Source organism: Cervus elaphus, chromosome 1, assembly GCF_910594005.1.
Source record: "Cervus elaphus chromosome 1, mCerEla1.1, whole genome shotgun sequence".
Classification (NCBI taxonomy): Eukaryota; Metazoa; Chordata; class Mammalia; order Artiodactyla; family Cervidae; genus Cervus; species Cervus elaphus.
This window is the reverse complement of record NC_057815.1, coordinates 77,279,658-77,301,271: the sequence shown is the minus strand read 5'-3', so window position 1 is coordinate 77,301,271 and position 21,614 is coordinate 77,279,658. Positions and strand designations below refer to the sequence as shown.

Here is a 21,614-nt window from a genome sequence, read left to right as displayed (position 1 = left end):
TTACATCTGCATTAGTTGGTTTATACACAACGTTTATCCCTGTTCTATTTGGTGTTTAAAAGGGCCCATGATCTTTCTTAAACATGTGTGGAAATATTTTCCAGGGAAGGAAGGCAAAGAGTAGAGAAAAGAGGAAGAATGGTCTAAGGATGATATTTTAATTGAATCCAATGGTTTTAAATTTGTTGCCTTTTATAATAAAGGCTTTTCTATATTTCTGGGAGAAGTTCAAACTCTCTTATGACAAAATTTACTCTTTCATATGGAAAGAGGGCAACAATACAATGGTAAATGAAAAGAGAAAGGTAAATATTACACCCTTGATATCTTAGAAAAATTAAGTGAGAATACGTATATACATTTTTGTATGAAAAAAGATTGGAAGGACCTATTATACTTGCTTAACAACAGAACTCTACCAAACAGCAATTGAGCCATCAGGGCCTTTTTCATTTTGCTGCATATACTGTGCATTACTTGAATTTAATAAAGTACTGTATGTATTACTTTTACAATTTTTAGATGAAGATTAAAGATAAGCCAGCATTTGTCTGAGCTTCAGGTTGGAACCCTGACAGAAAACCATGGGAAATCTCTCCCCTTTTTAGAATGAGAGTCCTTGACTGGGCTTGCCACTAATGTAGGAAGAGGTAAGAAATGAATTGGTCTAACCCACAAAAACATCTGCTTAGGGCTCACAAACACACAACAAGGGGAATGAAGGAAGACGTGAAGATCCTAAGGCTTTTGTTCACAGATGGGGTAACTAAGGCCCCAGAAAGTGACTTGATAAACAGCAAACAATCTGACCCATTTCCTGAACTCATTCAACACAATTTCCCCTCACTCAGATCATTCTAGACCTGAAACCAACCTCTGTCCTAATGTCTAAGTGTCCACTGGCAGCCCTGAAAATGAGCAAATATACCACAGATACCTGATCCTTTTTATTTTACTAAAGAAATCCTTGAGGGATCTTCTCATTTTTAAGACCATAGGCCTAAAGAGAAAAATAATACTAATTCTACACAAACACTTTGATAAAAGAGAACAGAAAACATTTCCCTACTATTTTATAGAACAGCATTATCTTTGTTCCAAAACCAGACAAACATTTCAGGAAAACAAAACTACAGACCAATATCCTTCAGGAACATAAGGCTTTAACAATTCCTAATGAAAAGATTAGAAAATTAGACCCAACTGGAACAAACATCATGACTAAGCTGGAGTTTATCCCAGGAATACAAGATTGGTTCAATATCCTAAAATCAGACTAAAAAGAAAGACAGGCTAAAAAAGAAAAACTTTGTGGTGATTTCAAGAGAGAAAAAACTTGACAAAATTTAATATTCATTCATGATAAAAAAAATTCATAGCAAATTAGGAATAGAAGTAAGCTTCCTCAACCTGATAAAGGGCCTCTACAAAAAAACAAAAACCAAACTACAGTTAATACCATAGTAGTAAAAGACTGAAATGTTTTCCCTCCAAGACTGAGATCAGGGCAAGGATGCCCACTCTCCCCATTCCTATTCAACAATGTACTTGACATTCTAGCAAGTGCAATAAAGCAAGAAAAAGAAATAAAAGGCACATAGATTTGATAGAAGGAAATAAGACTATCTATTCATAGATAACATGATTTTGTATTTAGAAAAATCCCAAAGAGTCTGTAAAAAGCTACTAGAACTAAAGTGCATTTAGAAGGGTCACGTGACAGAAGATTAATTTTTTTTTTCCTTTTTGGCATGCTGCACAGTTTATGGGATCTCAATTCCCTGACCAGAAATGGAACCCAGGCTCTTGGTAGTGACAGTGCAGAGTGCTAATCACTGGCCTGCCAAGAAATTCCCACAAGATTAATATTTTAAAATCATTTTTCTATATACTAACAAAGAAATTTTAAAATACTATTTACCACAACATTGAAAAACATGAAGTACCTATGTACAAAATGCATATGCTGAAAGCTACAAAACATTAATGAAAGAAAGAATACCTAAATAAAAAGAGGAAGATATTCATTGATCAAAAAATTCAATATTGTTGAGATATCAATCTTCTCCAGTTGATCTAGATTCAGTGAAATCCCAATCAAAATTCATGCAAACTCTTTTATGGAGATTGACAAGAAGATACTAAAATCTATATGGAAACGCATAAACCCTAGAGCATCCAAAAAGATTTTGAAAATGAAGAAAGTTAGACAGTTCATACTACCTGATTTCAAGATTTATCACAAAGCTTGAACAGTAGAACTCAATGAGGGGAAATTTTACCCTGAAGGGAACATTTAGCAATGTCTGAAATGTTCAAAATTCTCCAAGCCAGGCTTCAGCAATATGTGAACCATGAACTTCCAGATGTTTAAACTGGTTTTAGAAAAGGCAGAGGAACCAGAGATCAAATTGCCAACATCTGCTGGATCATTGAAAAAGCAAGAGAGTTCCAGAAAAGCATGTATTTCTGCTTTATTGACTATGCCAAAGCCTTTGACTGTGTGGATCACAACAAACTGTGGAAAATTCTGAAAGAGATGGAAATACCAGACCACCTGACCTGCCTCTTGAGAAACCTGTATGCAGGTCAGGAAGCAACAGTTAGAACTGGACATGGACCAACAGACTGGTTCCAAATAGGAAAAGGAGCACATCAAGGCTGTATATTGTCACCCTGCTTATTTAACTTATATGCAGAGTACATCATGAGAAACGCTGGGCTGGAAGAAGCACAAGCTGGAATCAAGATTGCCGGGAGAAATATTAATAACCTCAGATATGCAGATGACACCACCCTTATGGCAGAAAGTGAAGAGGAACTAAAAAGCCTCTTGATGAAAGTGAAAGAGGACAGTGAAAAAGTTGGCTTAAAGCTCAACATTCAAAAAAAAAAAAAAAAGCTCAACATTCAGAAAACTAAGATCGTGGCATCCGGTCCCATCACTTCATGGCAAATAGATGGGGAAACAGTGGCTGACTTTATTTTTTGGGGCTCCAAAATCACTGCAGATGGTGATTGCAGCCATGAAATTAAAAGACACTTGCTCCTTGGAAAGGAGAAAGGGAAGACAGAGGATGAGATGGTTAGATGGCATCACCAACTCATGGACATGAGTTTGGGTAGACTCCGGAAGTTGGTGATGGACAGGGAGGCCTGGCATGCTGCGGTTCATGGGGTTGCAAAGAGTCAGACACAACTGAGCAACTGAACTGAACTGAAGACATTTTGGTTGTCACACTGAGGTGGAGGGTGGGGGTAGCTATCAGAGACCAGGAATGCTGCAAATATCCTACATTGCACAGGACAGTCCCCACAGCAAAGAATTATCCAACCCAAAATGTCAATAATGCCAAGGTTAAGAAACTCTGAGCTACAGAAATCAAGACAGTGTTGTATTGGAATAAATAGACAAGTATAGATCAGTGGAACAGACTAGAATCCAGAAATAAACCCACAACATATGGTACCAAGGCAATTCAATGGAGCAAGGATAATCTTTTCAATAAATGGTGTTGGAACAATAAAACATCCATATGAATAAAACATTTTAACTTCAACTCTTTCCTTGCACCATATACAAAAATTAATATGAAACAGACCATAGACTGAAAACTATAAAACTTCTAGAAGAAATTGTGAGTGTTTGAAAACTTGGGTTAGACAAATACTTCTATCCTAGCACACAAAAAAACCACAAACCTTAAATTTAAAAGTTGATAAACTGGAACTATTCGAAATTTAAAACTTCTGTTCTTTGGAAAACACTGTTGATAAAATGAAAAGAAAAACCACACAGACTGGAAGAAAATATTTGCAAAAACCCATATCTGATAAAGGACTTAAAACACACAATCAACTTTTTTAAATAGGCAAAACACCTATTTTTTAAAATAGGTGCTTCAAAGTAGATATATAAATGGCATGTAAAAGATGTAAAGATATGCAACAATAACATCATTAGTAATTAGAGAAGTTCAAACTAAAATTATCATGAGGTACCACTAAAAAACTATTGGAATAGCTGAAATTTAAATGTTTAAAAAGTTAAAATCAAGTGCTAGTAAAGATGCAGCGGATCAACTAAAACTCACATAGATAGGAATACAAAATTATACAGTCACTTTGGGAAAAGACTTGGCAATTTCTTATAAGGGTAAACACATACCTCACACATGGCCAGAAACCTCACTCCTAGGTACTTACCCAAAAGAGTGAAAACTGCCCACACAAAGACTTTTATGCCCCAAACTGGAAACAACTCAAATGTTTATCAACTGGTGAATGGATAGCCAATTGTGGTACAGTGAAATACTACATGACAATAAAAAGGATAGGACTAGAGGTGCAATGGCATATGATTCTCAGGAGTATTACATTCAACGAGCGAAGCCAGAAACAAAACACTATATACTGTATGATTCCATTAATATGACTCTCAGTTAAAGGCAAAATTATACATACAGAGAATAGATCTGCCTAATGGGAATGGGGTGTGTGGGGTGGGGAGAAAATTGCCAAGGAACAGGAGGGAATTTTTGGAGAATACAGAAATGGCCTATAACTGGATTGTGGTTGTAGATCCATGAGTGTATTTTTCTGTCAAAACCCACCATGCAGAACATCTAAAAAGGGTGAATTTTACTGTATGTAAATTACACCTTAATTAAACTTAACTTTAAAAACAAAGAGTGGTGGCTCATGGGCGTGCTTTCTGTACAGCATGACATTTCAAAACTCTGAACTGGTTGGTGACATTTGAAAACAAGAGTTGAAATAAAGATTCAGCTTTTTTCTAGAAGTCAGAACTCTGGCACCCTCAGCCTCATTGCAGCTGGTTAAAGACAACCTCTTTGAACAAAGCAGGTACTTTCTGTCTTGCCATACCCTTCCTCCTGACCCACTCATAGAGGTACTTTACCCATCTGCCGCTCCACCCACTAAGTAAGGGTTTCTTGTCCTGGGCTACAGGGTAGGGGCCAGGTCTGGCTTGGTCTCCACTCGACCTCCAGTATTTAGGGAAATGTTTGACATGGCATATGCCTGGTGCTTGATAAATATCACCAAATCAATGTGACTCACATGCTACCATCCCATCAGTGACAATAACTGACATTTCTAATACTCCGGTTGCTAGCTGTTCCTTTGGTCCTGGAGTCCCCACAGGGAGCCATCATCCAAGGCAGCCATCCCGTGATCTAGAATAATGTGTCCCTCTGTGCGTTTAGAAATCCCCTGTAATGTGTTGTCAAGCAACGAAAATGTTTTAGGGTCATTCCAACTATTCATTTTTGTCTGGAGAAGAGTGGAGCTGTTGTTTGTTTAAAAAAAAAGATGAGGAGGAAGAAAAGAAAGAAAACCACAATACAGGCTGGAAGGTTGATGAAAATGAAAAAGGAAGCATGTACATTCATTCTGAATATTCTCAGATCACATTCTGGTAATTTAAGACTTGCGATAAATAGGCTTCTGAGAGGTTCTCTCAGAAGGACTTCAGTATCTCAGTTTCCAAAGTGATGTTCGTCTTTAGGAAGAGTATGGAGCAGGGAAGGGACATTTGAGTTCTGTTTAATGTCAGTATTAAAATCACAGACTCATTGGTCCTCAAATCTTTACATTGTGAGATGGGGGAGAAAGGGGAGGCAAGTTTGGGATACTTTTAGAAGTATCCTTGAAGCACTAATAATTAACACTGAGAGTGAAAAAGTCCAAATATTATTTATTGGATTGTCTAAAAAGTGAAAAAAGTACAAGTATAATGTAATTATATCCTAACTAAATCCTCTTTTGACCCACCTCCCCTATGACTCTGCCTTTCTTTATAGAAAAGAATAAAAGAGTTCTTTTTCACTGTCTGATTCCCCTTCTTCATTTCTTTTTCTTTAAATTTTGTTATTGTTTAATTATTGAGAGAATGTCTGTATACTAATGCATTTTCGCAATCATCAATGCTGAACAATTATGCGCACTTAATGAAATGATACTTATCGAAATTTGAAGTTCGGCAAAACCAAAAATATGAAGTGTATACTGAATGACTTTTTATTGTTTGCCTTGTTTTTTAGAACTGACTTGCGGACACAGTGGGGAGAAGGATAGGGTGGGATGAATTGAGAGAGTAGCACTGACATACATAGCCTGCCGTGTGTAAAATATCGAGCTAGTCGGAAGCCACTGTGTAGCACAGGGAGCTAAGTTCGGTGATCTGTGATGACCTCGAGGGATGGGATGCGAGGGTGGGAGGCAGGCTCAAGAGGGAGGAGATACATGTACACACAGAGTTGATCACACTGATGTAGAGCAGAAACTAACACAACATCGTAAAGCAACTGTCCTCCAATCCTTCCTTTCTTTCTTGAACCTGTTGCAGTAAGACTTTTGTCCCCTCCGCTCTCAGGGCCTACAAACACCTCCACACCTTCAAGCCCAACATCCACTATTTAGCCATCTTCAGTCTCTCTGGCTGGTCCCCCCTTCTCCCTGAACCCCTAAATGCTGAAGTATCCTAGAGCTCATTGCTGACACCTCCCCCCTTCTCTATACTTTCTTACTTAGTTCCATACTGATGGCTCCCAAATATATATCTCTGGACCCAATATGTGCCTGGAATTCCAGACTACTTTGTTCAACGAGCTATTTGTCATCTCCCTTGGATGTTTAATAAACATTTCATGCTTAACATACCCAAACCCAACTCTTTATTTACTATCCCAAACCTAAGCCTCCTGTAACCTTCCCATCTCAATGGCAACTTCACCCTCTCAGTTGCTTGAGCCAAAAACCCTGGAGCCATATTGGTTCCTCTCTTTATTTCCCACTCCACCTCTAATCCATGAGAAAATTTTATCAGCTCCATCTTCAAAAGATGTCAGGACTTCACTGGCAGTCCAGTGGTTAAGACTCTGAGCTTCCCCTGCAAGGGGTGTAGGTTCAATCCCTAAGCGGGGAACTAAGATCTCACAAGCCATTCAGAATGATCAAAATATTTTTTTAATCTGTCCAAAATCTAACCACTTCTCCCCACTGTCTAAGCCATCCTACCTGGTCTCCCCATTTCCACCCTTGACTTTAAAGTCTTTTGTTCCCAAAATAGCTAGGGATTTTTTCCTAAAACTGAGTCAGATTATCTCATCCCTTGCTTAATCTCATCCAAAGTAAAACACAGAGTCTTTACTTTGCCAAAATGTTTTACGTGATATGGCATGTTAAACATTTCCCCTTCAACATCATTTCTTACCACCCTCCCCCTATTCACTCAATTCCATGTGGCCTCCCTGCTGTTCCCTGCCTTGAGGAGAATCTCTCCTCAAGGCCTTTGCAGTCGCCTGAATATCTTTTCCCAGATATTCACTTTTAGGTATCTACTCAACTGTCACCTCATCATGGGGCCTTCCCCCATCACTCTGGGTAACTGAACACATGTGTGAGGGCACACATGCATGTAGGCATTAAGCTCTTATTATCCTCTTACCCTGGTTTATTTTTCTTACCACCATCCAACCTACATTTATTTGTTTATATTCATTTGCTGCCTTTGGTGGGGTCAACAAACCACCAGCATCAATATCACCCTGGCGCTTGTTAGAAATGCAGAACCAGGCTTCCCTGATGGCTCAGAAGGTAAAGAATCCTCCTGCAATGCAGAAGACACAAAAGACGCGGGTTCAATCCCTGAATCGGGAAGATCCCCTGGAGGATGAAATGACAACCCACTCCAGTATTCTTGCCTGAAAAATCCCCTGGACGGAGGAGCCTGGCAGGCTACAGTCCATGGGGTCACAAAGAGTCAGATACAACTGAGCAAATAAGCACAGCACATAAGCCTTATCCCAGACCTACCGTGTCAGAAGCTGCAACAGGATCTTCAAGTGATTCGAATGCACAGTAAAATCTGGAAAGCACTGGGCTACTTCCTTATTGCCATGAGAATGGGAGTTTGATTTCATTCATTATTGTAACCTCAGAAAGCTGAGGCACTCCAGATAAACTGAATGAATGAATGAACTGTTGCACTTGTTTCAAATGGGACTCCAAGCTGATGATGTGCAGAAGGTTGGAGAGGGGCAAAAAAGACCTCCTAGGCCAAAATTACTCCCCATGTACTGCACTCAATTAGAGATGCCCTGGTATCAGCAAACCCTTCTTTCAAAATGCAAATACATTCCCTAAATAAAACAGTCATTCACAACTTGCTGTGCGTTACTTCAATGAGATAATTATTCTAACATTTAACAGAATCAGCCAAACTGAGGGAACAGGAGTGAAAGAATGCTGAAACTTCAGTAAGTGCCTAGTCTGTGCTGCACACTGTAACAGGTCAGAGGGAAACAGAGATAAATTAGGAACTTATAAGCTGGTGGGAGAGGCAGAGCACCCTTCAGGGGAGGGGCAGGAGGGTGGAATGCCTGTTTGGGGGACTTGGGAAGGCTCCAGGGCAGGGAGAGAGTCCAGGGTATTCCTCCCTATAGCATCCTGTGCTCTGGTCACAAAGAACCGTTCTCCTCTGCCTGAAATGCCATCATCAACTCTGTCAACATCTACTCATTCTCCAAAGCTCCCAGCCTTTCAGAATTAACTGTGCCTTCATTTCATTAGCTCTGACCACACCGTATCACAGTTCAAGGACCCATATCACCCTGTTCAAGAGGAGATTCTACAAACTGTATTACCCTGATTCATGTCTGTATCCCCTGCCCCAATGTAGTACCTGGACAGAGTGAATATTCAGTCGGTTTCTGTTGTTTCATAAGAATAGTTGGCATTCACTGAGCATTTACTGTGTACCAAAGACTATTTTAAATACTTCAGCTCTATTAACTCATTGAATCTTCATAACAACCCAGTGAGATTGGAGCTATTATTAGCCCCATTTTACAGACAAGAGAACTGAGGCCCAGAGAAGCCAGATAAAGGAATGACCACGGTACCTGCACGAAAAGACACACAGGAAATGTTTACTAACATCAGTTCAATGGAAGATCAGCAATTAAGAAGATTGGGGAGTCAAATTTGAACTTTACCAATCTTCCCAGAGCACTGGAGGGCAAAAGAGAATGGGGAGGTGTCAGAGGTCGCTGCTATAAAGAATCATCTTTCCCATACCAGCCTCCCACAGGCAAAACAGAAGAAACTGTCTGGGAGCAAGGGTTCCCTGGGGGCGGAAGTTAGGAGAGGAAGTCGGAGAGAAGAAACTCCAGACAACAGTCTGGAGACGGTACCCCAATTCCTCAGGAATATTAAAGCAAAAGACTTTGGGGCAGAGTGGGTGGAGGTGGGCTGGAACACACTGCAGGGGCTTCAGGACACAAAGGGCCTGTAGCCTTGTCCAGAAACATCTATTTTTACCCACTTGTCAGGCAAGACGAAGGTCTGGCTTAGCCTTGCTTAGAAACAAGGTGAGCAACCATGCAAATAGCAGGACTGTAGCAGGCTAGCACCCTCAGGAGGATCCAAGTGTCATGGGTTTGGCTTCTCAGGCAACTCGGTCTCAGACCCACTCTGCGATCAGTGGCAGCACCAAGCCACAGCTCCAACTCAGAACAAGTTCAAAACCAGGGAGTCTGTTGAAAGTGGAAGGTCTCAGGAAACTGTCACTGGTTCTCCTGCCTCCCTCCTGACTCACTCCTCTGGGCCATTCCATGCAGTCCACAAATCCCACGGGACTCCCTGCCTTGGGTCCAAGACACACTCACCCTGCAGTAAAGCTCCTCAGGTAGAAATCAGAAAACAAACGAACGCAAGCAGGGGCCCAGTGCTTAACTCGTCCAGTGAGAGAGAAACAAGTCATGACGCCGAATGAGCGTCCAGTGAGAGAGAAACAAGTCACGATGCTGAACGAGCGGCAAACACACAGAAAACCCTGGAGCCCGGCGGTAGACTTTGGATCCACAGGTGAGCTGCACCACGAGGAACTGGTCATCAAGGGTGTCAGCAGAAAGGACACCCAGAAAACACAGATGAAACGACGAGTCACTCCAGTGAGAAAAGACAGAGAACTATGGGGAACAACATCAACTTTATTGATTTTTGTTGTTGTTTAGTTGCTAAGTCCTTTCTGACTCTTTTTGGGACCCCATGGACTGTAGCCCACCAGGCTTCTCTGTCCATGGGATTTCCCAGGCAAGAATACTGGAGTGAGTTGCCATTTCCTTCTCCAGGGGATCTTCCCAATCCCAGGATCAAACTCATGTCTCCTGCACTGGCAGGAGGATTCTTTACCACTGAACCACCTAGGAAGCCCTTACTGATTTTTACCATCATTTAAATCAAAGCATCTTTCCTAGTGATCCCCAGGATCACCACACTGCGAGAATAAAGGAAAAGGATTCCCAGGCTAAAGCCAAAAGATACAGACCTGAAGTTGCTAAGTCAGGTTCTGGCAGTCTGAAAGAATAGCCAAGAAAAGTCAGAGGTTCAGAAGGGGCAATGTACAAAGGTCAGAAGAGAGATCAGAAATTCCAAACTGATCAAAGGAAATAATCTGACATATCAGGGCAAATAGGATCAATACATAAAAGTCTAAATTTCAAATACTACAAATTGGTTGAACAGTTTTTGATATCTGCACTCAAATGAAGAATATCCAAAAGTTGGCATATCATAAACTGTTCACAAAACTATTAAAAATTTGATTCATTTAAAATAAAAACTCAAAGCATGTTTCTGATCCAATGAATAGTAAGGTATTTATATGTGTCTGACTCAGAACTTACCTTTTAATCATTACACCAAATACACATCATTGAAAACTGCAAGAGGCGTAAAAACTGGGGGCTGAAGTTCTTCAGCAGCTTTTTCCAGGTCTTGGGCACACAGCCAAAGATTACTGAACTTTCTAACCACTATAATCACAACAGACAATTCCTGGACAGCAACTTGCACACAGAGACACCTCATGTCAGTGACCCTTTAAGTGAATCAAAGGAAAATGGGCTTTGAATTAAGCTATTGTAGACAGGAGATATTTTTAACCTGAAACCTAAAACAGTGTGAGCTCCTTCATAATAAGGAGATTTAATTTAACTTGGGGGATAGGGCACACTGGGGGATAAAAACAGTGCTAAAATCCACAGAACTACAGGATCATATTGGCTGAAACGAAGGCTATATTCCTTGATAAATGAAATGTACCAAGAGCCCAGAATTTTATCACAAAAGCCTGCCCTTTACAAGTGCCATAGTAATCATTCTTATTTCAAAGGCAACTGCTGACAGCAGAGTAAGTTTTGAAGAACATTAGCAGAATAATCTCCCCTAAACAGTTACAACAGATTTTTCAAATCAGTCCAAGAAATTACAGAAATCTATTTCCCGAGGATTCTTGGGAGTCAAACAGTCAAGTGTGGTTAGTTTTAACTAACGTTCCTGCAAACAGTGAATTATATACTCGAACCCTTTGCAAGATTGAAATTATTTTAGGTACCTCTATCCCCAAAGTAAAGGAATCTCCTGTCAAAATAGAGAGGAAAACGCCGACGTGGGAATTGCCTAAAACTCTCTGGGCCATTCCGTGCAGTCAAAACACAGTGCCCACCCATCAGGGAGCCCAAATCATAGTGGACGTCCCCACCCTGAAATGTGTCCTACTAAAACACATCCCTTTTCAGGTGTCCTAAACACAGCGTGTCTTTTATCTAAATGAAGCGTGCCTATGGGACCACTAGGAAGGATCCGCAACTTGTCCAGAAGGAAGACGCGAATGCACTTCTTTTTACTTCCCCGCCCAACGGTGTCTGCCTTCCCGGGAGACAGATTTCTGACAGTTCGCCCTGCTGTTGCAGCAGCAAAGGGCGGGGAAAATCTTAGCGCCGGTGCTGCAAAGATCTCCCCATCCACCGCCACCCGATCAGGTACCGGCCTGGATGGGCCGTCCCGCTCCTCCAGAAACCTCCGCGGGCGCAAAGCAGCCGCCAAGTGCTTACCCGGGTCGGCCAGGCAGTGCTCGGGGAGGGCCGCCAGCAGCAGGAGTCCCAGCAGCAGCGGCGGCGCATCCTGGGACGAGGCACGCGAGCCCCTCACGCCCGGGAAGCGCGCAGCTCTCCCGGCGGCCCGGTTGAGCCCGTGCGCCCGGAGCCGGCCCCTGCGACCCCGCGCCGCCGGCCCACCTTCCCTCGGGCCCTGGGGCTTCGCCTCCTGCCGAGCCATAGGGACGCTTCACACATCCAGGCCGCTGCCTCGCTCCGCACCGCTCTGGGGAGCCCAGCCTTTGGCACCCCGGCCCTCACCGGGCATCTCCCGCCCGGGCGCCGGAGGGCGGGGGCGCCGGGAGGCGCGACTCGCTAGCTCGTGCTGCCGTGCCCGGAGCGGGCTCCGCAGAGCCGCGGCTTCACCCCTGCAGCGACCGGGGCCGCACAGAGCCGCGGCGGGAGCGGGCCGGGGTTCCCACGGCGCCTGTCTCCGCGCGCCGGCGCGCCCCGGGCAGCGAGGGTGGAACGGGCGCCGCCCGGAGCCCCCACCCCCGGGAGGGCTTCCGCAGACTGAGTGGGTGAGGCTGCGAGCCGCGGGGGCCGGCGGCTGCTGGGCGCGCTCGGGACCCTCCTTCCGGCTGCTGCCTCTCCGCCCCGCTCTCCTCGCTCGCTTGCTGGGGCTCGGGCTCCAGCTCCGGCTCCGGCTCCGGCTCCGGCTCCCGGGCCGAGAGTGTTACTGCAGCTCAGAGCGGCGCCTCATTGACAAAGAAAGCACGTAGCCACCCGAGCGGGCGAGGGAGGCGAGGCAGGCGCGCGCCCGCATCCCCGCGCGGAGCCACCGCGCGCCCCCCGCACTCGCGCGCCCCGCCGGGCTCCGGGCTGGGGAGGAGGACCCCTCGCGGCAATTCAGGCACCGCGGATGTCCGCACTAGGGCGGGGCGGGGGGTTCTTTTCTTCGCTATCCCTCGGCCAGAGGAGGGGACATCCGCACCGGCCAGAAAAGGGGGTGGGGGCGTAAATAGTTGTGGTTAATGTGCTGAAGAGGTCTGAAAGCTCTTCAGCCTGGGTTCTGAAAAGTCCTTTAGAAGGGGGCTTTGTGCTGTTTGTTCACTACTTCTCCAAGGGGCCCTGGAACATCCGCATGCCTGTTTCACTGCCGAGGAACTGAAAAGCCCGTGGCCTAGTTGCAACACGCTGGGTTAAAACGCATCACAAATGTTTATAGCAGCCACACTATGTGCAAAGCCATGCGCATTGGAAAGACCAGGGGAAAGTCTCTTCCTAAAATTCCCTTCCTGAAAATAGGACAATTAGACAGTCAGTTACGGTGCGAGACACCGGACATCTAAGTGGTGAGCAGAAACACAGTCCCTGATGTGAAGAAGTTCCACCCCTTCATTCAACGGTTCTTCCTGACTGCCTGCTATGTGTCAGGCACTGTTCTAGACACTGAGGACAACAGCCGCCAGCAAAATGCCTGCCCTCTTAGGGCTGACATTCTAGTGGAAGTACACTGGCAATAATCAAACAAGTAGTAGGCAAGATGTCAGACTTGGGCGGGGGGGGGGAGCCTCACCAAGACGCTAACATCTGAGCAAAGATCTGAAGGAGGTGAGGGAATAAGCTTGGCAAGAAGAGCATTATAGGAGCAGGGGGCAGTTCAGTTCAGTTCAGCTCCTTAGTCGTGCCCGACTCTTTCCCATCCCATGGACGGCAGCACTGCCAGGCTTCTCTGTCCATCACCAACTCCCAGAGCTTGCTCAAACTCATGTCCATTGAGTTGGTGATGCCATCCAACCATCTCATCCTCTGTTGTCCCCTTCTCCTCCTGCCTTCAATCTTTCCCAGCATCAGGGTCTTTTCAAATGAGTCAATTCTTTGCATCAGGTGGCCAAAGTACTGAAGTTTCAGCTTCAGCATCATTCCTTCTAATGAGTATTCAGGACTGATTTCCTTTAGGATTGACTGGTTAGATCTCCTTGCAGTCCAAGGGACTCTCAAGAGTCTTCTCCAACACCACAGTTCAAAAGCATCAATTCTTCGGCACTCAGCTTTCTGTATAGTCCAACTCTCACATCCATACATGACTACTGGTATAACCATAGCTTTGACTAGATGGACCTTTGTTTGGCAAAGTAATGTCTCTGCTTTTTAATATGCTGTCTAGGTTGGTCATAGCTTTACTTCCAAGGAGCAAGTGTCTTTTAATTTCATGGCTGTAGTCACCATCTGCAGTGATTTTGAAGACCAAGAAAACAAGGTCTCTCACTGTTTCCATTGTTTCCCCATCTGTTTGCCATGAAGTGATGGGACCGGATGCCATGATCTTAGTTTTCTAAATGTTGAGTTTTAAGCTAACTTTTTCACTCTCGTCTTTCACTTTCATCATGAGGCTCTTTAGTTCTTCTCTTTCTGCCATAAAGATGGTCTCATCCACATATCTGAGGTTGTTGATATTTCTCCCAGCAATCTAGATTCCAGCTTGTGCTTCATCCAGCCCCGTGTTTTGCATGATATACTCTGCATATAAGTTAAATAAGCAGGGTGACAATATACAGCTTTGACATACTTCTTTCCCGATTTGGAACCAGTTTGTTGTTCCATGTACAGTTCTGTTGCTTCTTGACCTGCATACAGATTTCTCAGGAGGCAGGTCAGATGGTTTGGTATTCCCATCTCTTTAAGAATTTTCCACAGTTTGTTGTGATTCACACAAAGATTTTGGCAAGGGTGAAAATCCAGGGGCAACAAGGGTGAAAACCAGAGGCAGCACCAGCTGGGGGAACTCAAGGCCTGGAAAGTGTTAACTCTCACTTACTGTGCACCTGTAGGATAGAAATCACATCATATTTCATCAGAGACTCACATTTTTTCACATATTATCTTTTCAGAAGTTGGATACATCTTATCATGCACCTAAGATATGCTGAAATACAATAATACCTTCTTGGTATTATTAATATTTAAGGTTGCTTTTCATTAAATCAGTTCTGTTTTTTTAAAAAGTTGCAGTCTAATTGAGGCAATAAAGTGTTTCCCAGGTGGCAGTGATAAAGAATCTGCCTGTCAATGCAGGATACACAAGACACAGGTTGGATCTCTGGATCAGGAAGATCCACTGGAGTAGGAAATGGCAACCCACGCCAATATTCTTGCCTGGGAAATTCCATGGACAGAGAAAGCTGGCTGGCTACAGTCCATGGGGTCACGAAGGGCCGGACACGACTAAGTAACTGAGAATTTCATTCCATGAGGCAATAAAACAACTCCAAAAATCAATTTGAGCCACTAATGAGAAAGCCATGATTCAGACAACACAAGATAGGAGGCATAGTGCTGGCCACAAGGGGTGATCCCAGGGATAGGAGGTGGGGAAGATGGTGCAGGCAGTCCAGGCAGATTTGGACAGAAAGATGCCAAGGTTTGGAGCAGCAGAGGTGTTGAGAAGCAGGGAGCCTGGAGGGAAAAGAGAGAAAAGAGAGCAAAGTTGGGAAGTAGGAATATGCATATGTGGAGCCCTGGGGCCACTTATTTGATGCAAAGAACTCTAATAGGGAGAAGTGGGAGGTAGAGGGGGAAAGGAATATGCAGACCAATTAGTGGAAGACTTCAGACACATTTGGGCTTTTCCTCAAAGAGAGAGGGAGGAAAGAGGGGAGTCACTCACAGAAGCACAGGTCATGTGCCAGGCTCTCAGTGAGTAGCTAAGGACATAAAAACCAGTGTGATGGTGAAAGTAAAAGTTGCTCAGTTGTGTCTGACTCTTTGCGACCCCATGGACTGTAGTCCATGGAATTCTCCAAGCCAGAATACTGGAGTGGGTAGCCTAGCCCTTCTCCATGGGATCTTCCCAACCCAGGAATCAAACCCAGGTCTCCAGCATTGCAGGCAGATTCTTTACCAGATGAGCCACAAGGGAAGCCCAAGAATACTGGAGTGGGTACCCTGTCCCTTCTCCAGGGGATCTTCCTGACCCAGGAATCGAACTGGGGTCTCCTGCATTGCAGTCAAATTCTTTACCAACTGAGCTATGGGGGGAAATATAAACCCTTTAGTAGTCATAACCTCAGCTGCTCTACCCCCAACCCCTTATTGTAAACTGAGGAAGCTTAAGGGGCTGACTGAATTCACATGGAAAGGTACAAAATGTTGTTGGCCTGAGACAGAAAAGATCCAGAAAGGGAGAGGCTGTGAGACAAGAGAGGCAAGACCCAACCAAAGCTGGTTCTCCACAAGCATTGAGAGACAGTGGGGAGATTTGGGGAACAGAGATTTGGGTTGAGAGATAGTAAAGTATATTTTCTGTGTTGTACATGGAATTTTCCTTTCAACAATATTTACCAGAGTTGAACAAGGTATCAATTACGTGGCAGTGGTTTTGGTGGTTAGATTGGTGTTTTATTGAATTTTTCTCCCTGATGATGCTGGCCTTGAGAGCAGACACAATCCTGCCCTCCAGAAGCCCACAGTTAAGGCTCTTCGCTGGCAATCCAGTGGTTAAGACTCTGAGCTTTCACTACAGGGAGCACAGATTCCATTCCTGGGTGGGGAACTAAGACCTGCATGCCAAAAACAACAACAACAACAACAACAACAACAAAAAAAAACCCACGGTCTAGAGTCTAGTGGGAAAGGGCAACACATAAAGCGTTAGCTTCAGAGAGATGCAGCAAATGTGCACTGGAGGCATGCGTGCACAGCACCCGTGATGTGGGCATGTGGGGGACGGCTGGCTGTTTCTGCCTGGAGGAAGAGGAGAGAGAGGAGAGGTGAAAAAAGGGAAAGGTGGCATTTGCCAGCACCACAAAAGGCAACCTAGAAAGGCAGGGAGGGTCTGCAGTATTTTGCAAGGGAGGGTAAAGCATCTACTGAGGGGGGCACAGAAGGGACCTCGGGAGATCCCGCTTCGGGGCAGGAGACCTAAGCTGGAGGCAGATGTAGGGAGGCTGGGTTTCTACCTTTTCCTCACCCAGTAGGCGCAACTCCAGAAAGGCTTGCCGCTGGCACCGGAAGGTTGATGAGATCCCCGTCCTTGATTGAGGGTGCAGACTGACCCTTGACTCCTTAGATTTAAATTCTGCTCTAGAACTTCCTTGGTGGCACAATGAATATGAATCCACCTGCCGATGCAGGGGACGTAGTTTGATTCCTGGTCTGGGAAGATTCCACATGCCATGGAGCAGGTCAGCCCACGCGCCACAGCTCCTGGGCCCGCATTGTTGAGCCTGTGAGCCACCGGCGTGAAGAGTCTGCACACCCTCGAGCCTGTGCCCCCAACAAGAGAAGCCACCGCAGTGAGGGCTGTGCCCCACAACCAAGAGTAGCCCCCGCTCGCCACAGCTAGAGAAAGCCCAGGAAAGGCAACAAGGAGTGCCGCCACAAATAAATAAAGCCATGAACTTAAAGGATCCCCTAGGAAGCCATAGTAAAAATCAGTTTAAAAATTGTTTTAATTAAAAAAAAAAATCTGCTGTACCATTTTGCTAGCTGTATAACCTGAGGCAAATCATATAGTCTCTGTCAGTCAGTCAGTTCAGTTGCTCAGTCATGTCCCGACTGTTTGCGACCCCATGGACTGCAGCATGCCAGGCTTCCCTGTTCATCACCAACTCCCAGAGCTTGCTCAAACTCATGTCCATTGAGTCAGTGATGCCATCCAACCATCTCATTCTCTGTCATCCCCTTCTCCTCCTGCCTTCAATCTTTCCCAGCATCAGGGTCTTTTCCAGTGAGTCAGTTCTTCGCATCAGGTGGCCAAAGTACTGATGTTTCGGCTTCAGCATCAGTCCTTCTAATGAATCTTCAGGACTGATTTCCTTTAGATGGACTGGTTGGATCTCCTTGCAGTCCAAAGGGACTCTCAAGAGTCTTCTTCAACACCACAATTCAAAAGCATCAATTCTTTGGCACTCAGCTTTCTGTATAGTCCAACTCTCATATCCATACATGACTACTGGAAAAACTATAATCTCTGTAGATCTCATGTATAACACTGGAAATAGTAAGAGTACCTACCTCTTTGGGTTGGGAGTACCTATCTACTTTTAAGAATCAAGGTGATACATGCCAAGCATTTAGACCTATACTTATACACAATAAGCAATCACTCTTACTGGGCAAAGTGTGACTTAGTGGCTGAACAACAACTATATATATATATATATATAGTTGTTGGACATGACTTAGTGGCTGAACATATAGTTGTTGTTCAGCCACTAAGTCATGTCTAACTCTTTGCAACCCCATGAACCACAGCACACCAGTCTTCCCTATCCTTCACTATCTCCTGGAGTTTGCTCAAACTTATGTCCATTGAGTCAGTGATGCCATCCAGCCACCTCATCCTCTGTGGTCCCTTTCTCCTCCTGCCTTCAATCTTTCCCAGCATTATGGCCTTTTCTAATGAGTCAGCTCTTCGAATCAGGTGGCCAAAGTATTGGAGGTTCAACTTCAGCACCAGTCCTTCTGGCCATGAGTATTCAGAGTTGATTTCCTTTAGGACTGACTAGTTTAATCTCCTTGCTGCTCAAGGGACTCTCAAGAGTCTTCTCCAGCATCACGTTTCAAAAGCATATGACAACTGCAACCTTCTTAAACCATAAACCCTTTTGTTAATTTTCATCTATTTAAACAGGGCTTTGAGACTTTCTTTATGTGTGTATGTATCGCTACATGGCTTTATAAAGTCAGCATCTTTCGTGGAAAGTATTTACAAAGCAAGATGGTGGGGGGGGGGGGGGGGGGAATCAATCTCTGGTGGTGGTTTTAGGCCCTCAACTTGACATTTCCACCATTGCTATGGAGGGTAATGCCTGGGCCTCGTTCATTTTTTTTTGCAACAAACAGATATTTCTCCTCTCATTCAAATCTCTGTTACTGACACTCCCTGCTGGTACAAAGCCCAGGTCTGCACTGAAGTCCTTCTTTCATGTGCACAAAACTGTAGTAAGTCCTAGAGTCCCTGCATTGTGCAAGGCACTGCCCCCGCCCTCGAGTGAAGGAGTCAAGTCTTAAACGATTCTGCCTCGCCTAGCAAGTGCTGTCAGACAGGGTGGGTGTTGTGGGCACACACAGAAGGGAGCTGAGAAAGGAATAACCTGGTAGAATGGACTAGAGGAGGATGAGACAAGAGAGAAAGGGCCACTGGGAAGGAGGCTGTTGCAGAAATATGGATCATCTCAGTTTCCGTTTTTGTTCATCTCTCAACCTATTTTTCTAAAAGAAGTTCCCAAAGTTCACTCTAAGGCCCAACACAACAGGCCCAACAAGGTGGAGCCAGCACCCATTAGCACCAGCCCAGGTGCCCAGGTTGGGGAGGCTGATCGTGGTCCTCGATATGGCCCCTGACAGCAGCCTGGAGATTCAGTGTTTGTTGATCTGACCCAGTTTCCCATTAATGGCATTTCAACTCCCCAGGTTCTGGCTAATGCTTCTCCAAGTCCTCCAGTGGGAGGAGAAAAGTAGTTTTTTAACCATCAAAGTTTAATTCATCTTGTTAGTATTCCTCTCGCTTATGGGGCTCATCCAATCACAGAGCAGGGAGCCTTTCCAGGCACTGGCTCTGGAGGCCGGCTCATTTTCACCGCACACTTTGCCTTCATGTTTCAGCTTAGCTACTTTGAGCCCTTTTCTCCAGCCCCATGGGGTGGGAACTGGGGTTGGCCGTAGATAATCTCACTAATTCACAACCTGGGTTTCAGTCCTAACTCTATCACCTAATAACTGATGACCTAGGGAAAAAATTTTAAACTCTCTGTGCCTCAGCATTCCTTTTTTAGAAAATTGGAGATATCTACACAAGATATCAAGGTATCTATCCAACATAAATAAAACCATGTCCACACAAATACCAGTATTTATAGCAGCATTATTCACAGTAGCCAAGAAGAGGAAACCACCGAAATCTCTATGAATTGGTGAATGGATAAAAAAAATGTGCTCCAAAAACCTGCTGTTCATCAATAAAAAGGGATGAAGGAGGGATTGGGTGGGAGGGAGGCTCAAGAGGGAAGGGATACATGTATATATATAGCCAGGTGGCACAGGGGTAAAGAACCTGCCTCCAAGCAGGAGACACAAGAGACACGGGCTTGATCCCTGTGCTGGGAGGATCCTCTGGAGTAGGAAATGGTAACGAGCTCCACTATTCTTGCCTGGAAAATTCCATGGGCAGAAAAGCCCAGTGGGCTACATGGCTACAGTCCACAGGGTCGCAAACAGGCGGACACGACTGAGCATGCATGCACTATAGCTGATTAATTTTGTTGTAGACCAGAAACTAATGCAGCATTGTAAAGCAACTATACCCCAATAATAAAATGAAATAAAATAAAATAAAATAAAGGAACGAAGTTCTGAAACATACTACAGCATGGATGAACCTTGCACATGTGATGCTAAATGAAAGGAGTCAGTCATAAAGGGCCACACATTGTATGATTCCATGTATGTAATGTCCAGAAAAAGCAAATTCAAAGAGACAGAAAATAGCACAGTGGTTACCCAGGGCTGAGGGGTGAAACATGGGGAGTGACTAACTGCAAAGGGCACAAACTTTCTTTGATGATAGAGATGTTCTAAAATTGGATCACAGTGATGGATATATAACTCTGTGCCGCCACTGCTGCTGCTGAGTCGCTTCAGTTGTGTCCGACTCTGTGTGACCCCAGAGACGGCAGCCCACCAGGCTCCTCCGTCCCTGGGATTCTCCAGGCAAGAACACTGGAGTGGGTTGCCATTTCCTTCTCCAATGCATGAAAGTGAAAAGTGAAAGTGAAGCCGCTCAGTCATGTCTGACTCTTAGCAACCCCATGGACTGCAGCCCACCAGGCTCCTCCATCCATGGGATTTTCCAGGCAAGAGTACTGGAGTGGGTTGCCATTGCCTGCTCCGATAAAACTCTGTAAATATACCAAAATTCATTAACTTGTACACTTAAAACTAGTGAATTTTATGTTATATAAGTCATATCTCAATAAAGCTGTTTAAAAAAAAGACTAAGCTTGGCACAAAGTACTCAATAAATCTTTGATGTTATTTTTATATATAAAGTCTTTCTCAGTGCATATAATGGAAAGAATATTTATATTTCAAATTTCACTTTTAAAGTTCTATCAGTTTTGAAAGGTCTATAAGAAGTGTAATATAAACAGTACATATTCTAACCAGGATATTAGCCTACTAGCAATAAATGCCAGCTCCTCCAACCAACTACTGTGTTTTTTTGCCAAAAGCACATCTATTTTATTAGAAATTCCAATCAAGTGTATCTTCAGACCAGGTGACATCAGCACTCCTTTAGAGGCAATATGTGGGAATTCCATGGCAATCCAGTGGTTAGGACTCTGTGCTTCCATGGCAGGGGGCATAGGTTCAATTCCTGGTTAGGGGAACTAAGATCCCACACGCTGCACATCGAGGCCAAACAATAATAATAATAGAGGCGATATGCACAATAATAACGTCTCCCATTCCTGAGTACCTATTACAGGACTGAGAGCAGATACTTTCTGTATGTTAACAAAATCACATCTAACATTCTTCACCATCTCTGATTTAAGCCACCATTTTTTCTTCACTTCTCTATTCATTCAATAAATCTTTATTGAGGTCTACTATGTGTCCAACATGATGCTCACTGGGACTATGAAAATGAGTAAGAATCCCTTGCCCTCAAGGTCTCAGGATACAGCAATGGATAAATTAAAT

General features: G+C 44.3%; 1 protein-coding gene across 2 annotated transcripts in view; it reads right to left on the bottom strand.

Annotated features, from left to right (window-relative positions):
- KIAA1549L (KIAA1549 like) overlaps window positions 1-12,662 on the bottom strand; it is a 300,774-nt gene extending 288,112 nt beyond the window's left edge. For both annotated transcript variants that reach the window (XM_043908885.1, XM_043908889.1), the window contains exon 1: window positions 11,922-12,662. In XM_043908885.1, coding sequence (XP_043764820.1) covers window positions 11,922-12,144 — 223 coding nt within the window. In that variant the 5' untranslated portion in view covers window positions 12,145-12,662. The remainder of the gene's footprint in view (window positions 1-11,921) is intronic.
- Between the last annotated feature and the right edge of the window lie 8,952 nt (window positions 12,663-21,614).